The sequence below is a fragment of the Liolophura sinensis genome, chromosome 7 (genome assembly GCF_032854445.1).
Source record: "Liolophura sinensis isolate JHLJ2023 chromosome 7, CUHK_Ljap_v2, whole genome shotgun sequence".
NCBI lineage: Eukaryota > Metazoa > Mollusca > Polyplacophora > Chitonida > Chitonidae > Liolophura > Liolophura sinensis.
The window spans coordinates 40618899-40631780 of record NC_088301.1 but is presented as its reverse complement, the minus strand read 5'-3'; the positions used below and the strand labels follow the sequence as shown (position 1 = coordinate 40631780).

Here is a 12882-nt window from a genome sequence, read left to right as displayed (position 1 = left end):
TTTGACGATGCTGATTTTGTCTTTTTTTATGGACGTCCATCGTACATATAACTATGTCAGTGTACCAGGATCTGTCCTGACGTAAGCATGTAAGGCGTAAAATTCATGTAAGGCGGAATCATACCTTAGCACGATATTAGCACGTTATCAGATAGACTCGTGTTCACGTGTCAGTCCTTTCATCTTGGGCGAATTCAGGTTGTGAAGCGAGGTTTCGCATTACATGAACTGTGTCCCGTTCTTTTTCAACTCACTTGAGCTGTGTTTAATTGCTACAAAGACTGGGAAAGAAGCATCAGATTTGAGAGGAGTGTTTTGTTGATATTTACAGTTGTTTAACATCTTCGTCGCAAAAACATGTATTGTGCTCCAGGATTGACCAAATCATCTGTTAAAGGGATGTATTTAATTTAAGCACTTATTTATGATTTGTTGTATTATGTATTAGTGTTTTTAGTCATCTTCAAATAATGGAAAGGAAATTTATGAATTTAATCATTTTATAAAGTATATATATACATATTTCTGTTGAACGCATGTGTGTGAAATTTCTCTGTGGTCTTTTTTGTTTTACACCTTCGGCTTGAAATACGAAAAATGTACAAAAAATGTGAGAAAAAAAAATACAATCGGAAGATTATTTTCTCAGCCATATGTTTTGTTTGCGTTTAGTGTGATGCGACAAATGAGGTGGCATATTGGGTTCCTGTTAATGATGGGCCAGCTTAGTCTATTCGTCAGAGAGTTTAGCAACCGTTTGGTCGGATATATTGATTTATTTATTTCATTGGTGTTTTACGCCGTACTCAAGAGTATTTCACTTAAAAGATGGTGGCCAGCATTATGGTGGGAAGAAACCGGGCCGAGCCAAGAGGAAACTCACGACCATCCGCAAATTGCTGTCAGACCTTCCTACGTTTGACCTGAGAGAAAGTCAGCATGAACTGGACTTGAACTCACAGCGAACGCATTGGTGAAAAGCTGTTGCACTTACCACCTGGGGCACGGAGGCCCCATGGCCGGATATTTATGGCGATCATGAAAATTAATACGGTTTAATACCAAAATGGTATATTTTTTGGTACATATCTTCTCAAGCTGAATGGGTGCTCTAGACTAGCCGAATATTCACGATATATACTTATTAATTAATTTAATTTTTGTTTAACTTCATACCCTACATTTATGGGTGATTGAAACCGGAACGCCCTGGGCAATACCACAGACGCTTAGCAAGCTACTGACGCACTTTCCTCAGCGTGACGTCCAAATATGCACCCTATTAATTGCTGGAAGACATATGGTCTGAAGCAAATATTACATTGCAGAAGCGGTCAAAAGAATGCTGTCCGCTGCTTACCGTCGCCAAGACCTGGCGACAAATGCAAGGGAGTCTACATATCCGCTGCCCATGACCGGGAATGAACCCAGACCTCGTGTGTCCTAGCGACTGGGTTAAATGTAACTGACAAAAAATTGTAGCACACTGTATATGGTATGATAATATTACTAAGCTTTCTTCACATGCTGTTAGCTTACAAACTACCCCAGCTGATCTAGAATAATTAGAATACCACTCCATTAAACAAACATTTGTTTCCACCACATTGTTAGGTTGAATTTAGGCAAAAACAAAAACTGTTATCTATGCAATGTTTCAGACGCATTTGGAATTGCAACAAAACATTCCGCGTGCGTGAATTGTGTGTTTACAAGATCATTCTTTATGATCTGTAAAAGAGAAGCTTTTAACGCTTTTTTAACGACAACGATGTTAACCAAGCCTTGGGGGCAACGTGCGAGAAAAGCATAATCAAAATCACACGATTTCTACAAAATAGCAGTGGCAAATATAGATACAAATGTGCTGATACATAAAACAAATCAAAACAGTTGCTTTCCCTGTCAAGCTTTCCTTGATACTTGTTCGACAGGCAGTGTTTTACAGGCGGTAAACTAATAGCCTGTATACGTAGCATTGACATAGTTCGGTTCGCTGGTTGCCTTCTCCCAGATAACAGTGCTTATGGAGGCCCATGTTCTGCCCTCGTCCTCGCTCTTAACGATACCTTTGCCATTGTTGGAGATTCCGTACAAGGTTCCTGTGAGCGAGTCCTTTCCTACTATAATGCCAACAGCTGGATTCAAATCTGTGGAGATAATTCACTCTGGTTATAAAAACACATATCTGCCAGCAGTTGGGCAACGCTATTCTAGGTATACATGACAAAGTGTAATAGTATCTCCGAGTGCACGAAGCGTTCAAACATTAAACAAATCGTTGGTCAGTGCACAGCCTCGTAATACAAGCTGCAGGGTTATCTACTTTTATGCATTCAGGAGGACATGTAAGGCTAAGAAAAAGGCAGCAATGCAGTTCTTTAATCCATCCATGGCGATTGGTGATTTAATGAGTATAAAAGTTTTAGGAACATATCTTTGCTAGGTTACAGCGACATAGTTTGGAATGACGTCTGCATTCGATGAGTCTTTAGCCAACAAACCAAAGCCACGGTTTGGTCAACACATGCAATCGATTGATACGGATTAATGATCGAATTGTTTCCGGTCTGGGATAATCCATACTAAAAGAGAGCTGTTTGATATCCAGCCTTTACAACACTCGCACAAAGTCAATAAAAACTGTCGGTATAGACATGGAGTGTAAGACGACAGATCGATAATAAGAGGTTAATTAGATCTCACCAAAGCTGGCTTATAGAACAAATATACACAAGTAAACTAAAGGACACTAAGCTTATTGTCCCATATGACGTCAATTGCAACTATCTGAAGAAAAAGGAGTTTTGGAAAGATCTATATAACCAACTTAAATATTATGGATGCGATTTAGCCCGAAGACTCAACAGCACAAGGTTATGTAGGCCCTATAGTCAGTCAGTTTGTTTGCTTGATAAGCAATTAGAGTCGATGATACACATAAGGCATTAAGCTTCGAAGTTTGCTTCACCTGGCTTTAAAATGGTAGGTTTGTCTGAGTGTACTGAGCTGTAAGCCGTCTTTTTCCATTGGTTATATCTTCTTTTTTGAGGCAAGAATTACTAATGCACTTAAGCGAACTGAACAACTTGAATTTGATTATCCCAGAGACACAATAATGGTACCATTATGCGATCCTTAATGCGTGATGCCACGACCTGTTACCACAATACAATGTTGGCTTAGTCCTATAAGCTATTTGAGCAGTCGCTGACATTTCCGAATAGACGAGGTTCTGACTACTGGGTTGTAGGGTGCATTTCCATATTTCATCCTGGCAGATACAAGCAATGTCTAGCTGAGACTATGATACTACAAACTAATTGAGTCTTTTATTTACGTGACTGATGTTTATAGACGTGCATAACAATGTGTCACTTATATGACGGCTGTCTGCGTTCAATTTATCCGATACTCTTTATCGTGAAAATGAATGAACAAAAATGAACCAAAATTAAAACAAAGGGAAAATGCTGACGAAAATGTGCAAATCGTCATTCTAAGTTTAGGGTATTGTGTGCGTATATGTGTTAAATTGCGCGAAAGTGTTGTCCTGTTGTCAGTATCAACCTCTGGCTATGAGAAACGATAGCTTAATTTTACTCTTTCTCTCTGTGTAATGCTGGGTCCGGTTTCACGAAAATTTTTAAGTTCAGTAAATTGCTTAAGTCGTCAGTATACTGCCCAAGTTCAACATGGAGTGTTTCTCGAAAAGCCTTAAGTCATATGTTACGTAGGTATAGAAGTATGTTGCTTAAGCACCAAATCGTGAAACCGGGCGCTGATCTACCTCAACCTTTTTTATTTCGTTGGAATATTGTCTACAATGACATCACCATTCACTTACTGGTCCAAATCCCAGCTGGTTTTTCTCTGTAACAGGATACGCCGGATTGCATTGGTCTGAAATTAAAAAACACGTGTTAGGCCCTATATTGAATGAAACAAACGGTGTTGTAATACTCAAGTTATGTATCGTAAAAAATGTACAATCATAGACAATAGCACAACTACACTGTTTTTATATTATTATATACTTTGATATATTAGGACCCAGTTGTTTAGTTCTATAAAATCCTCAATGCTCATAAATACACTGTTACTAAGAGATCATACCATAAATATAACAACAGTTACACTCCCCATATCACTAATACATATACAGACGTATCATACCAGAACAATTAGTAGAGACTATATAGATATACTTGGCGATAGGACAGTGTGACTCATAGGTAGGCTCGGACACGAGTAGTTGTGTAGTTGGACAAGAGATACAAGATCAGCAATGTTCGATTACCTTCAGCCTGCAGGTTCAGAGGCAAAGAGATATGTTATAAGGCTACACTGCTTGTAGCTTTATATATACATGTATATAACAAAGCTTTACATATTTATAAATTTATATGTAATAATAAAAAATAAAAAAACAGAAGAAAAAACGCTCTCCTACCTGTATAGCTGATACGCTCTGCATACGTACTCTCCATCCACATGACTCTCCTGGGCAAATCCTGTATAATTTATGTTTTCATATATGTTTTATTCAACACAAATATATTTCTGCTTATTTTACTTGCTTTGTACTACACATTTATATCTATAATAAATGAATATCTTTAACTTGGCTCACACTTCATACTGCATTCGTCATAAACACATAAGCCTAAATTAACGAAATAAAACAATAAATTAAAGAAAAGTTGGTTTCGGTGGTGGATCGGCTGTTGTTGTTGTCTCGAGTGTAGGTATACTGACTGGTTCATTTAAATGTGAGATGGAAGTTGGCGAAGATACTAACCGGTAATGTATGGCTGGCATCGCCACGGTTTCTGGCAGTCGCTACATTTTGCTGGGTTCACTACTCCACATTGGCAGCCTCCTGGTCTACAGCAGCCACAATCGGAACGAAACGGGTCGAATGCGCATGCGCAGGTGGCACCATCGGTAAATGTTAATTGCTTTGCTGAAAAATAGACAAAGGACCGCTGTAACTGACATGCCATATTCACTTACTTTAAGAGAACTGAACATGTACTACATGACGGATCCAGGACTGTTTTTTTTTTCAATATGTCTATAACAGCAAAACATTTTTCTTTGCAAAACATACTGTTATGGATATGAGTGTAAAATACCTGAATCTATATTCATCTGGAATATAATATGCTGAAGTTCACTGGCTTGTTCCGTGCTGTTTACGTAGCCGCCATAGTAAAACAACTCCGTTATCACAATGAATGTATCACTTTTCCCAAATCTGTAATCCGTGGCATCAAAACTGATGTTCAGCCTCACTGAGGGGTTCGTGTCTAACAGTACCCTTCCTATCTGAAGACAGAAATGTCACAGTCAACTAATTAAGCGTCATGCCAATGAATACTGGACCTTATACCGTTAAACTATGGAAAAAGAAATTTAAATTTAAGGACAAATAGAATACTTACACCTTTTGCAATGTGTTATCATTACGGTGGTTTCATTTCAGACACTTCAAGTTTATTTAAAAAAAAAACTACTACTTTTGCATGGCATACATAATGCTCAGCAATATATAAACTTGGACTTGGGCCTATTTTTCTAAAGAATACATTGTAGGCCCACAGTAATCCGAAGCCACATTGTAACGAGTGTTAAATCGATTAAACGATACGGATGATGAGTAACATAATCATAATTGTGGATGATAACCCTATATGCTCTCATATTTGCACCTAAATCATTCCAAAAACATGCGTTGATATGATATATATTTGTCAACGTAACATGACATATTGTCGTGATTTGGACGTTCATTTTAAAACCTAGCAGATATTATTAGGGGTTCAATGTAGGATCATTGCTATTCTCAACAAAACTGTGTCACGTCCCTTAGAAATTCAAGAAAGTTAGGAATGTTTTAGGGAATAAATTGAAATTTAACTTTTGGGCTGATTCAGCCAGGTGATCTGGCGACTATGTTGGATTTTAATGAAAATCCTTTAAAATGATATTTGTCCAATGTCTACTGACATTAAAATAGCGCAGGTGTTTTCTCCAAAACTTCCCCCCAAATATGTTGTTTTTCGATTTTTGATTGTCTTAAAAATTAGCCCCTGGCTAACCCATAAAAACAGTATAAAACTTAAAGAAGGTAAACTTGAAAAACCAATTCATACATCCATTCTAAAACGATGTCTATTACATTCTGGCCTCATGATTATGAACCTGCAATTGTTATTTTGCTATGACGTGTAGTTTTTACGAAATAAGCAAAAAAAATCTTTATTATTCAAAAGTTTCGCAGAACTGTAAAGATCTAAAACGATGGTATTATGGCGATGAGCAAAAGTGAATTATTTTAATAATTGAGGGAAAAGACGAATTATTTCCACGCTTACCGTGACTATGAACCTTCCGGTGTTTTGTACTGAACCATGTTCTCCTAGAAGGTGAGACCCCACTAACGTCACCGACTTCATGAGCGGCATCATGTACACCATCAGCGTTACGTCGTAGGCGTGGTCCGTTGAAAAATCCTCATGTCCGAAAGTTACCTCCACCGTTACAAACATTCTGTATTAAAATCAACACCAACATTTATTTCTGTATTTCTGAAAGATTTCTCAAAATCTTTTTTCTGACGACATTAATCATATGGTTAATTCCATAAGTCACTGGAATTTTCGTCCCCGAATATCCCACGATAAGGCATATTAAGGGAAATTAAACAAACAAAACTTAAAATGACAGTAGGTTAGAAATAGATCTTTGTACCCTTGTCTAAATGTACATATAACATCTTAAATTGTAAATGCTGCATGACACCTTTTTTCTGAGTGATTTAATAGTTTACAAGATAATTAGAAACTGTTGTCAGTTAAATAATGTTAAATCAGCAATTTTTGTAGATGAGGGAATGCTTTTGTAATGTTAGGTTAACGCTTTCTAAAGAGTAGCATATTAACACTGTCTAAAGTTTAGCATTTTAACAGTTTACAAAATGGCTAGAAAATGGTGTAATATAAAGATTTCAGTGTTAAGACACCACATTGTTCAGTAAGGTTTTATCCATTTCCCCCTCCTCCCCACACCCAAACAAAAATTAACAGCCTCTCTGTTTACTATGTCATCGAGTAATTTGTATCATAACTATAACATCGTTTCCAAGAGTCCAAAATCATACATCGCACAGCTAATGGTATTGTTCCAAACTCACTCAGGTGATATACAACATTACTCACTCTCCGTCGTAACCATATTCGCTGATGTATGAAACGTTATGCTTGAGGTGAACTGTCCGGTCGTAATCGTCTAGGAGAAATACCGGAATCTCTGCCACCCATAAGAAGGAATTGCCAAATTTCATGCCTCCTCCGATCCAAATCTCGGAGACGTTCTCTATCCCTCGATAAATCTCCGTCTGCACATCGAAATCTAATTCTAGCTCGTTTCCGGGACTGTTGGTGTCGTTGACCATCAGATCCAACGGGCTGATGATAGCCAAGTCGTTCATGCCATCTAGCGTCTGGGAGTCGTAAGTACAAGACAGGGCCGACACTTCCTCTGACGGGATCGACTGGTTCGCTTTCACACGAAAATCTTGGAGAGACATTTGAGGGATACTGTCTGAGGATGAAATTGGCATGACCATTTGTACTGAGCCTTCAGTGAGTCCGTGAGGTAGATCCATACTGAACCTTACGGTGGTGGTTTCCAAAACCCTCAGGTACACCGGATAGTCTAAGGTCAAGCTCAGTCTGGGTAATTCCGAGAAGGTATACGTAGATTCGATCTCACGAGAGACAAACTTAAACTGGGCTCCAAGATAGTAGGATATAACAGCTTTACAGTTCAATTTTCTACCCGGTCCAATGGTGTCTGCCGAGAAAAAGTGAACAGTCAAATATAGTTTTCGTTGCGTAGTGCGAATACGTCTAAATTTGCGACAGATTTATTTGATTGTTTCAAATCTGCATTACCTACGTAACATTGGCTACATATCTGTCTGATTGTGTAAAATGAGCATAAAGTGTTTAGTTATACTTTGTGTCAAATGTGTATTAAGGGTGTAAAACATTTGCGAAAGATCCATTTGAAAACTTAAAGAACAGTGGTCAACATATGCGAAAGATCTTGATGTTCATGTTTAGTGAATAAAACCAAAAAAAATTTAAGTCTATTCTTCCATCACTATTGGTGAAGTGATGACTCACCGCGAACAACCATTGTCATTTGTCCATAGAAATCTTCTGACGCCCAACCTCGAAAAGGGAATGATACGCTAATGCTGTTATCGCTGTCATCATAAACCTCGTTGAATGTCTGTCAAATATAACACACACACGTTTCCTTGCAACGTTACCTTTCATTCAAGCATGCAAGCCAAGATTCTAGGGCACTGTACACAGATTATGCCTTGAAGAAGATAAGTTTACCAAAATAAAGGTTAATATTATAGACAAATCACTGTCTGGTATCAAACCTATATTATTACTTGTTGCTAGTGTGACTCCCCGCTGACGATTTATTTTTGCATACAATTACTTGAAGCTGTTCTTTCCATTCCATGTTGGAAAAATGTCTAAAACTTTTAGAAAAGAGGCTGAAACTCATTAGACGAGTGTATCAGATTTCCATCTATCTTTGGCCAAATTTCTGTCCGTTGAGATTATCAATGGATAATAGCTCATTGCTGGTATGAACTCAAGGGCGTGTCTGTGTTAGATTGATTTCCGTCTCTTCCATGGTCGCTGTATTTCTCACTTATGTGAGAATCGTGACTCACATGATGCATTACGCTGTTATGACGTGCTTCAAAGTGCACATCTGGTTGAGCCACTGTGTACAAGCGTATACGAAGCGTGCCTCACTCACCAAGTTAGAAGTCCGGTCTTGCAGGACGGTGGAGCCGGTCGCTTCCGCTTTGTCATAAAGCCAGCTTATTTGATCCGTCAAACTCCTATCGGCCACCGGAAGGAACTAAAATGACACCAGCAAAATCTAGAACGCTTTCATGTCACCTAGTTCTAGACAAATTACAAGGGTCAAATGCCAAGTTAATAGCAATAAAAGTAACATGATGTCAGGTGAAACATGATTTTACCAGTAAATGAGTAAATGAATAAGTTAGCTTACACAGCCCTGGAAAGAAGTCATTAGAAAAGGCTGTGTTATTTCGTAACCATAAGATTATTCAGAAAAGATATTAAGTATGCGCAAAGGATAGAAGTAACTCGCTCTCTCACCATTAACGTTTCTGAAGTGAACTTGAAGATCATCCCGGTTACATTTTCCTCACCCTGGAGTCGGAAAGAGAAGTTGAAATGGATATCGTCGTTAACGCTGTACGGTGCCTCAGACCCGTCGGCAGTAATATTACCCTGCACTGTAAAGACGAATTCTGAAAGAGGAAACCCAGATAGCAATGTAATGATAATTTTTCACAAGTCTAAAGGTGAAATAACGTATATTATGCTGAACAAAAGTGAAATAAACATTACCCTAAAAGTGGTTTAAATGATCTTAAGAGGAGACCACGCTTCCAAAACAGTACAATTTAACTATGACATGAAATTATTATTCAAATTATACATTAAAATATATTTAATTATACTGTTCGTAATTTGGGTATTTATTTAAATTACTCCACTGAAATTAAGTTTGTTTTCAAGTTGATCTCATGCAAACGCTCACAGATTTACCAGAAATATTTACATCAATTACGCAGTTTACAGTTATAATACTCGCCCATAATTTAAGTTGTGCATCACTGTATACATTTTACTTATGCAATGAAGACACGAGCAGTGAGCCAAACGGAGACATTGCAGGTAATAATACAAATCACACGTAGGGTATATAGTCTGCGTATCTTCACCAAACCGAAATATCGGAAAGTCCATTTTAAATGCACAAATAGATTCCATATAAAAGACAAAATTAATAACATATCCTGAAACTCACGTGATCTGCCACTTGCAACAAACAGTGTTATGAAGCAGACAACTAACGCAATGGCCTCCATGACGTTCACTAGCTGTGACTGGTAACACGAGAATTTCTACGCACAGGCACACTGTCCATATCACCGTTCTATGTTGTGTCCAGACTCTTTTAACTGCATTCTAGTAGTCCCCATGCAGAGCACTCTCCCGGGGTATAGATTTCCACCTTGGTGATTAACGTCACAATGGAATAAATAACTCAGAAATTAATCATTCTTTTGGTTGCAGGTTGACTTTTCGGATCCATGGCGGTTCAATTGAGTATTCATACTAGATTCCTTCTGCTATCGCTTTATTTCACTTGCGTCGAAGTTAGCCTTTTGTGCAGAATACTCGAGCCGGTAAGTGTTACAATCTCATAACGAGTCCCATGCCAACCATCAACAGCACAGATTTCACATCACCCAAGCCTTCTTTACTTGTTCACGAAAAAAAAAAAAAAACAAAAAAAAACAAAACAACTGATGACCAAAGGATCTAGCTGAACGATCGAGTCCAATACCTGATCGAAATTAATACCTGTTCAAATGGCCGAGGTATCGACCCGTTACAGCCAAATGGTCATGTTGTGACCAAGCGAACAGTTCTATCTTTCTGCTTGTGGACAAATCACTATACTGTGATGCTTCTTTGAGGACAGCGTGTTTCACAGCCATCTACATCTTTGTGGTCACCGTACGCTCTGTATTTCATGTCGAGATGCCCTAACAAACAAGCTGTTAGCATCGATTATGCCAAATGTAACTGCCACCTAGTATGTCTATATGGCGTGACTACCCAAGTGGCGTAACAGCTCTATGGTGTCCAGTGTAACCGACAGCTGAGAACAGGCTATAAGCGCATGCACGCTAATTGCGTTTCGGATGGTGAGACACAATCTCGAGAGGGATATAATTCAAATGAATCCACTATGTGACAATGGTATCGATACATGTGTTTTAATCATGGCTAATGAAATGTATAACTATATTGATTTTTTGGTAATAGGGTATCTTTTACTGTGCGGTGCCAACATGTTTGTGGGAAGAATTGACCATTTGGTGTCTTGTTGCGCATGAGTAATACGTTACAAATTTCCCCTCAAATAGTTATTTATTTGTTTTTATCTATATGATAAAAAGTGAACAGATTATCCCAACATTACACATAGGCAATCATTATATACAATATTAACCCACAAAAACCCATATCACAGAGCACTCTGACAAACAATAAAACATTTGAGACACGATTAAAACTACAAATATGTTATTTTTAGTTTTAAAACTTAATTATTGCAGTTTAAGACTTGTCTTGAAGCCGTAGGAGCATTTCCGATGCAAGATGGGAATGTATGCTTGATTGGCGTTTAACGTGGTAATTAACAATTTTTCAGTCATATCACGACGAGGAGTGATCAGTTGTGTATACATATATTGTCTTCCTGTGTCAGGGCGAGTCCAAGCCGCCAAAGTGCTGTTTCCTCTGAAGTATCATGCGGAAGACATCCGACATGACACCCCACCCAGTCACATTATACTGATACTGGGCAAATGAGTCATGTTTCCTTGCTTTAACCTCTCAGTGCTGAGCGCCAAGCGTCAAACAATGCTCTTAATCACATTAAATGAATACCAAGTGCACAAACGTCTATAATAGTACATGTGAAGCCCTTCATGGTGATGTGTGCCTTTATTTTGTATAGGCCTATTCCATAGAGACATCATGCCAACAACGCGAGACAGGGTTTTTCGTTCAGGCACAAGCTGTTAAGACGGACTGGTCCTTGCAACACAAACGCTGAACACAAAAGGAAGAAAGAAATATCATTTTAAAGTTTTTAAAAACTATGACGTCACCTGCCTGGAGACCGGCCAGGACAGTAAATATATTGTTTCAGTGGATTTAATGTCATTATTGAAGTTCTCAGAAGCCATCCCGATAGCACACTATTAAAGCAGGTTATAACCTCTCCATTAGTTAAATGTGGACGCTAATCCTTCAATGTGAAGCCAAAGCTCACAGTTCAAGGAAAAGTTCAAAAGTTGGAGGAGGGGCTTAGCTGCCTCGTTTTGGCCATTAGGCCCTTGACCAGTGAGATCAAGTGTTCAAATAAAGTTCTCACTGTTTCGCTCCAGCTTTAAGTCTTGAGGTTTGTCACGTACATGGCGAAGGGCGATGATTTACTCAGGTTACCTCAGAAACCTAATCGCCGTGACTGAAATTATTTAGCATGGAGTGAAACACCGATCAATTTAGAGTTGGAACGCCTTTATGGACCCATGGTGGACCAAACCACGTTGAAAACCGGTTACTCTTAAATCTATTCTCCAAGAATGGCCAGATGTACAAGATGTCGAAACTGGGTTGAACCGGAGACTAACGGGACACCGGTCCGGAAAGAATGAATGAATGACTACGGTTTAACGCCACAACGGCAATATTTCAGCCATATCGTGGAGACAAGTCTGGGTTCCGCATGAATTTCTTAAGGGCTCAAGGGGTATTTTAGTTCTTCCAACAAAATTTTACGACAAAGTTGTAGGGTTTGCAAATAATTTATTCCATAAATACAATGATGACGTTTGCTCTCGTTTCATTCTCGATGATAAACATTTCAAGAAGGAAGACAGCTGTTAGAAATTTTTTAAGTTATTGTAGGTAGTTTTGCAAAAACGGGATAAACTGCCATTATTAACACATATATATTGTCATTTTACATAGCACCTGCGGCGAATAAGTACCGAGTCTCCCTCAAGTCATGCGCCGATATTTACAGCTTATAATCTCCTTACGTCTCGTTTGGGAACAAGATCGTTAGTAACAATGGGTATTTACAAATATGACAATTTGTGATAAAGATGTATATTGATATAGGTAAGAAAACAAGTAAGGAATATTCTTAATAAAAAGAGTC

At 38.4% G+C, this 12882-nt stretch overlaps 1 protein-coding gene across 1 annotated transcript; it reads right to left on the bottom strand.

Annotated features, from left to right (window-relative positions):
- Positions 1–1851: 1851 nt before the first annotated feature.
- LOC135470913 (uncharacterized) lies at positions 1852–10276 on the bottom strand. The gene is made up of 11 exons (XM_064749962.1): positions 9946–10276; positions 9228–9382; positions 8857–8961; positions 8196–8304; positions 7224–7860; positions 6381–6555; positions 5139–5331; positions 4802–4966; positions 4454–4514; positions 3848–3903; positions 1852–2150 (listed from the first exon to the last, which is right to left on the bottom strand). Exons 1-11 carry the CDS (start codon positions 10004–10006, stop codon positions 1957–1959), a joined length of 1911 nt encoding a protein of 636 aa, XP_064606032.1. The 5' UTR covers positions 10007–10276; the 3' UTR covers positions 1852–1956.
- Between the last annotated feature and the right edge of the window lie 2606 nt (positions 10277–12882).

Bases quoted from the DNA above. Each gene is read 5' to 3' on its own strand.
- LOC135470913 (XM_064749962.1), bottom strand. From the start codon at position 10,006: ATGGAGGCCATTGCGTTAGTTGTCTGCTTCATAACACTGTTTGTTGCA. The intron at 4,967-5,138 runs GTATTTTACACT...TCTATTTTTCAG, and splicing joins CCAGATGAATATAGATTCAG to CAAAGCAATTAACATTTACC. The intron at 3,904-4,453 runs GTAGGAGAGCGT...TTTTAATTTCAG, and splicing joins AGAGCGTATCAGCTATACAG to ACCAATGCAATCCGGCGTAT.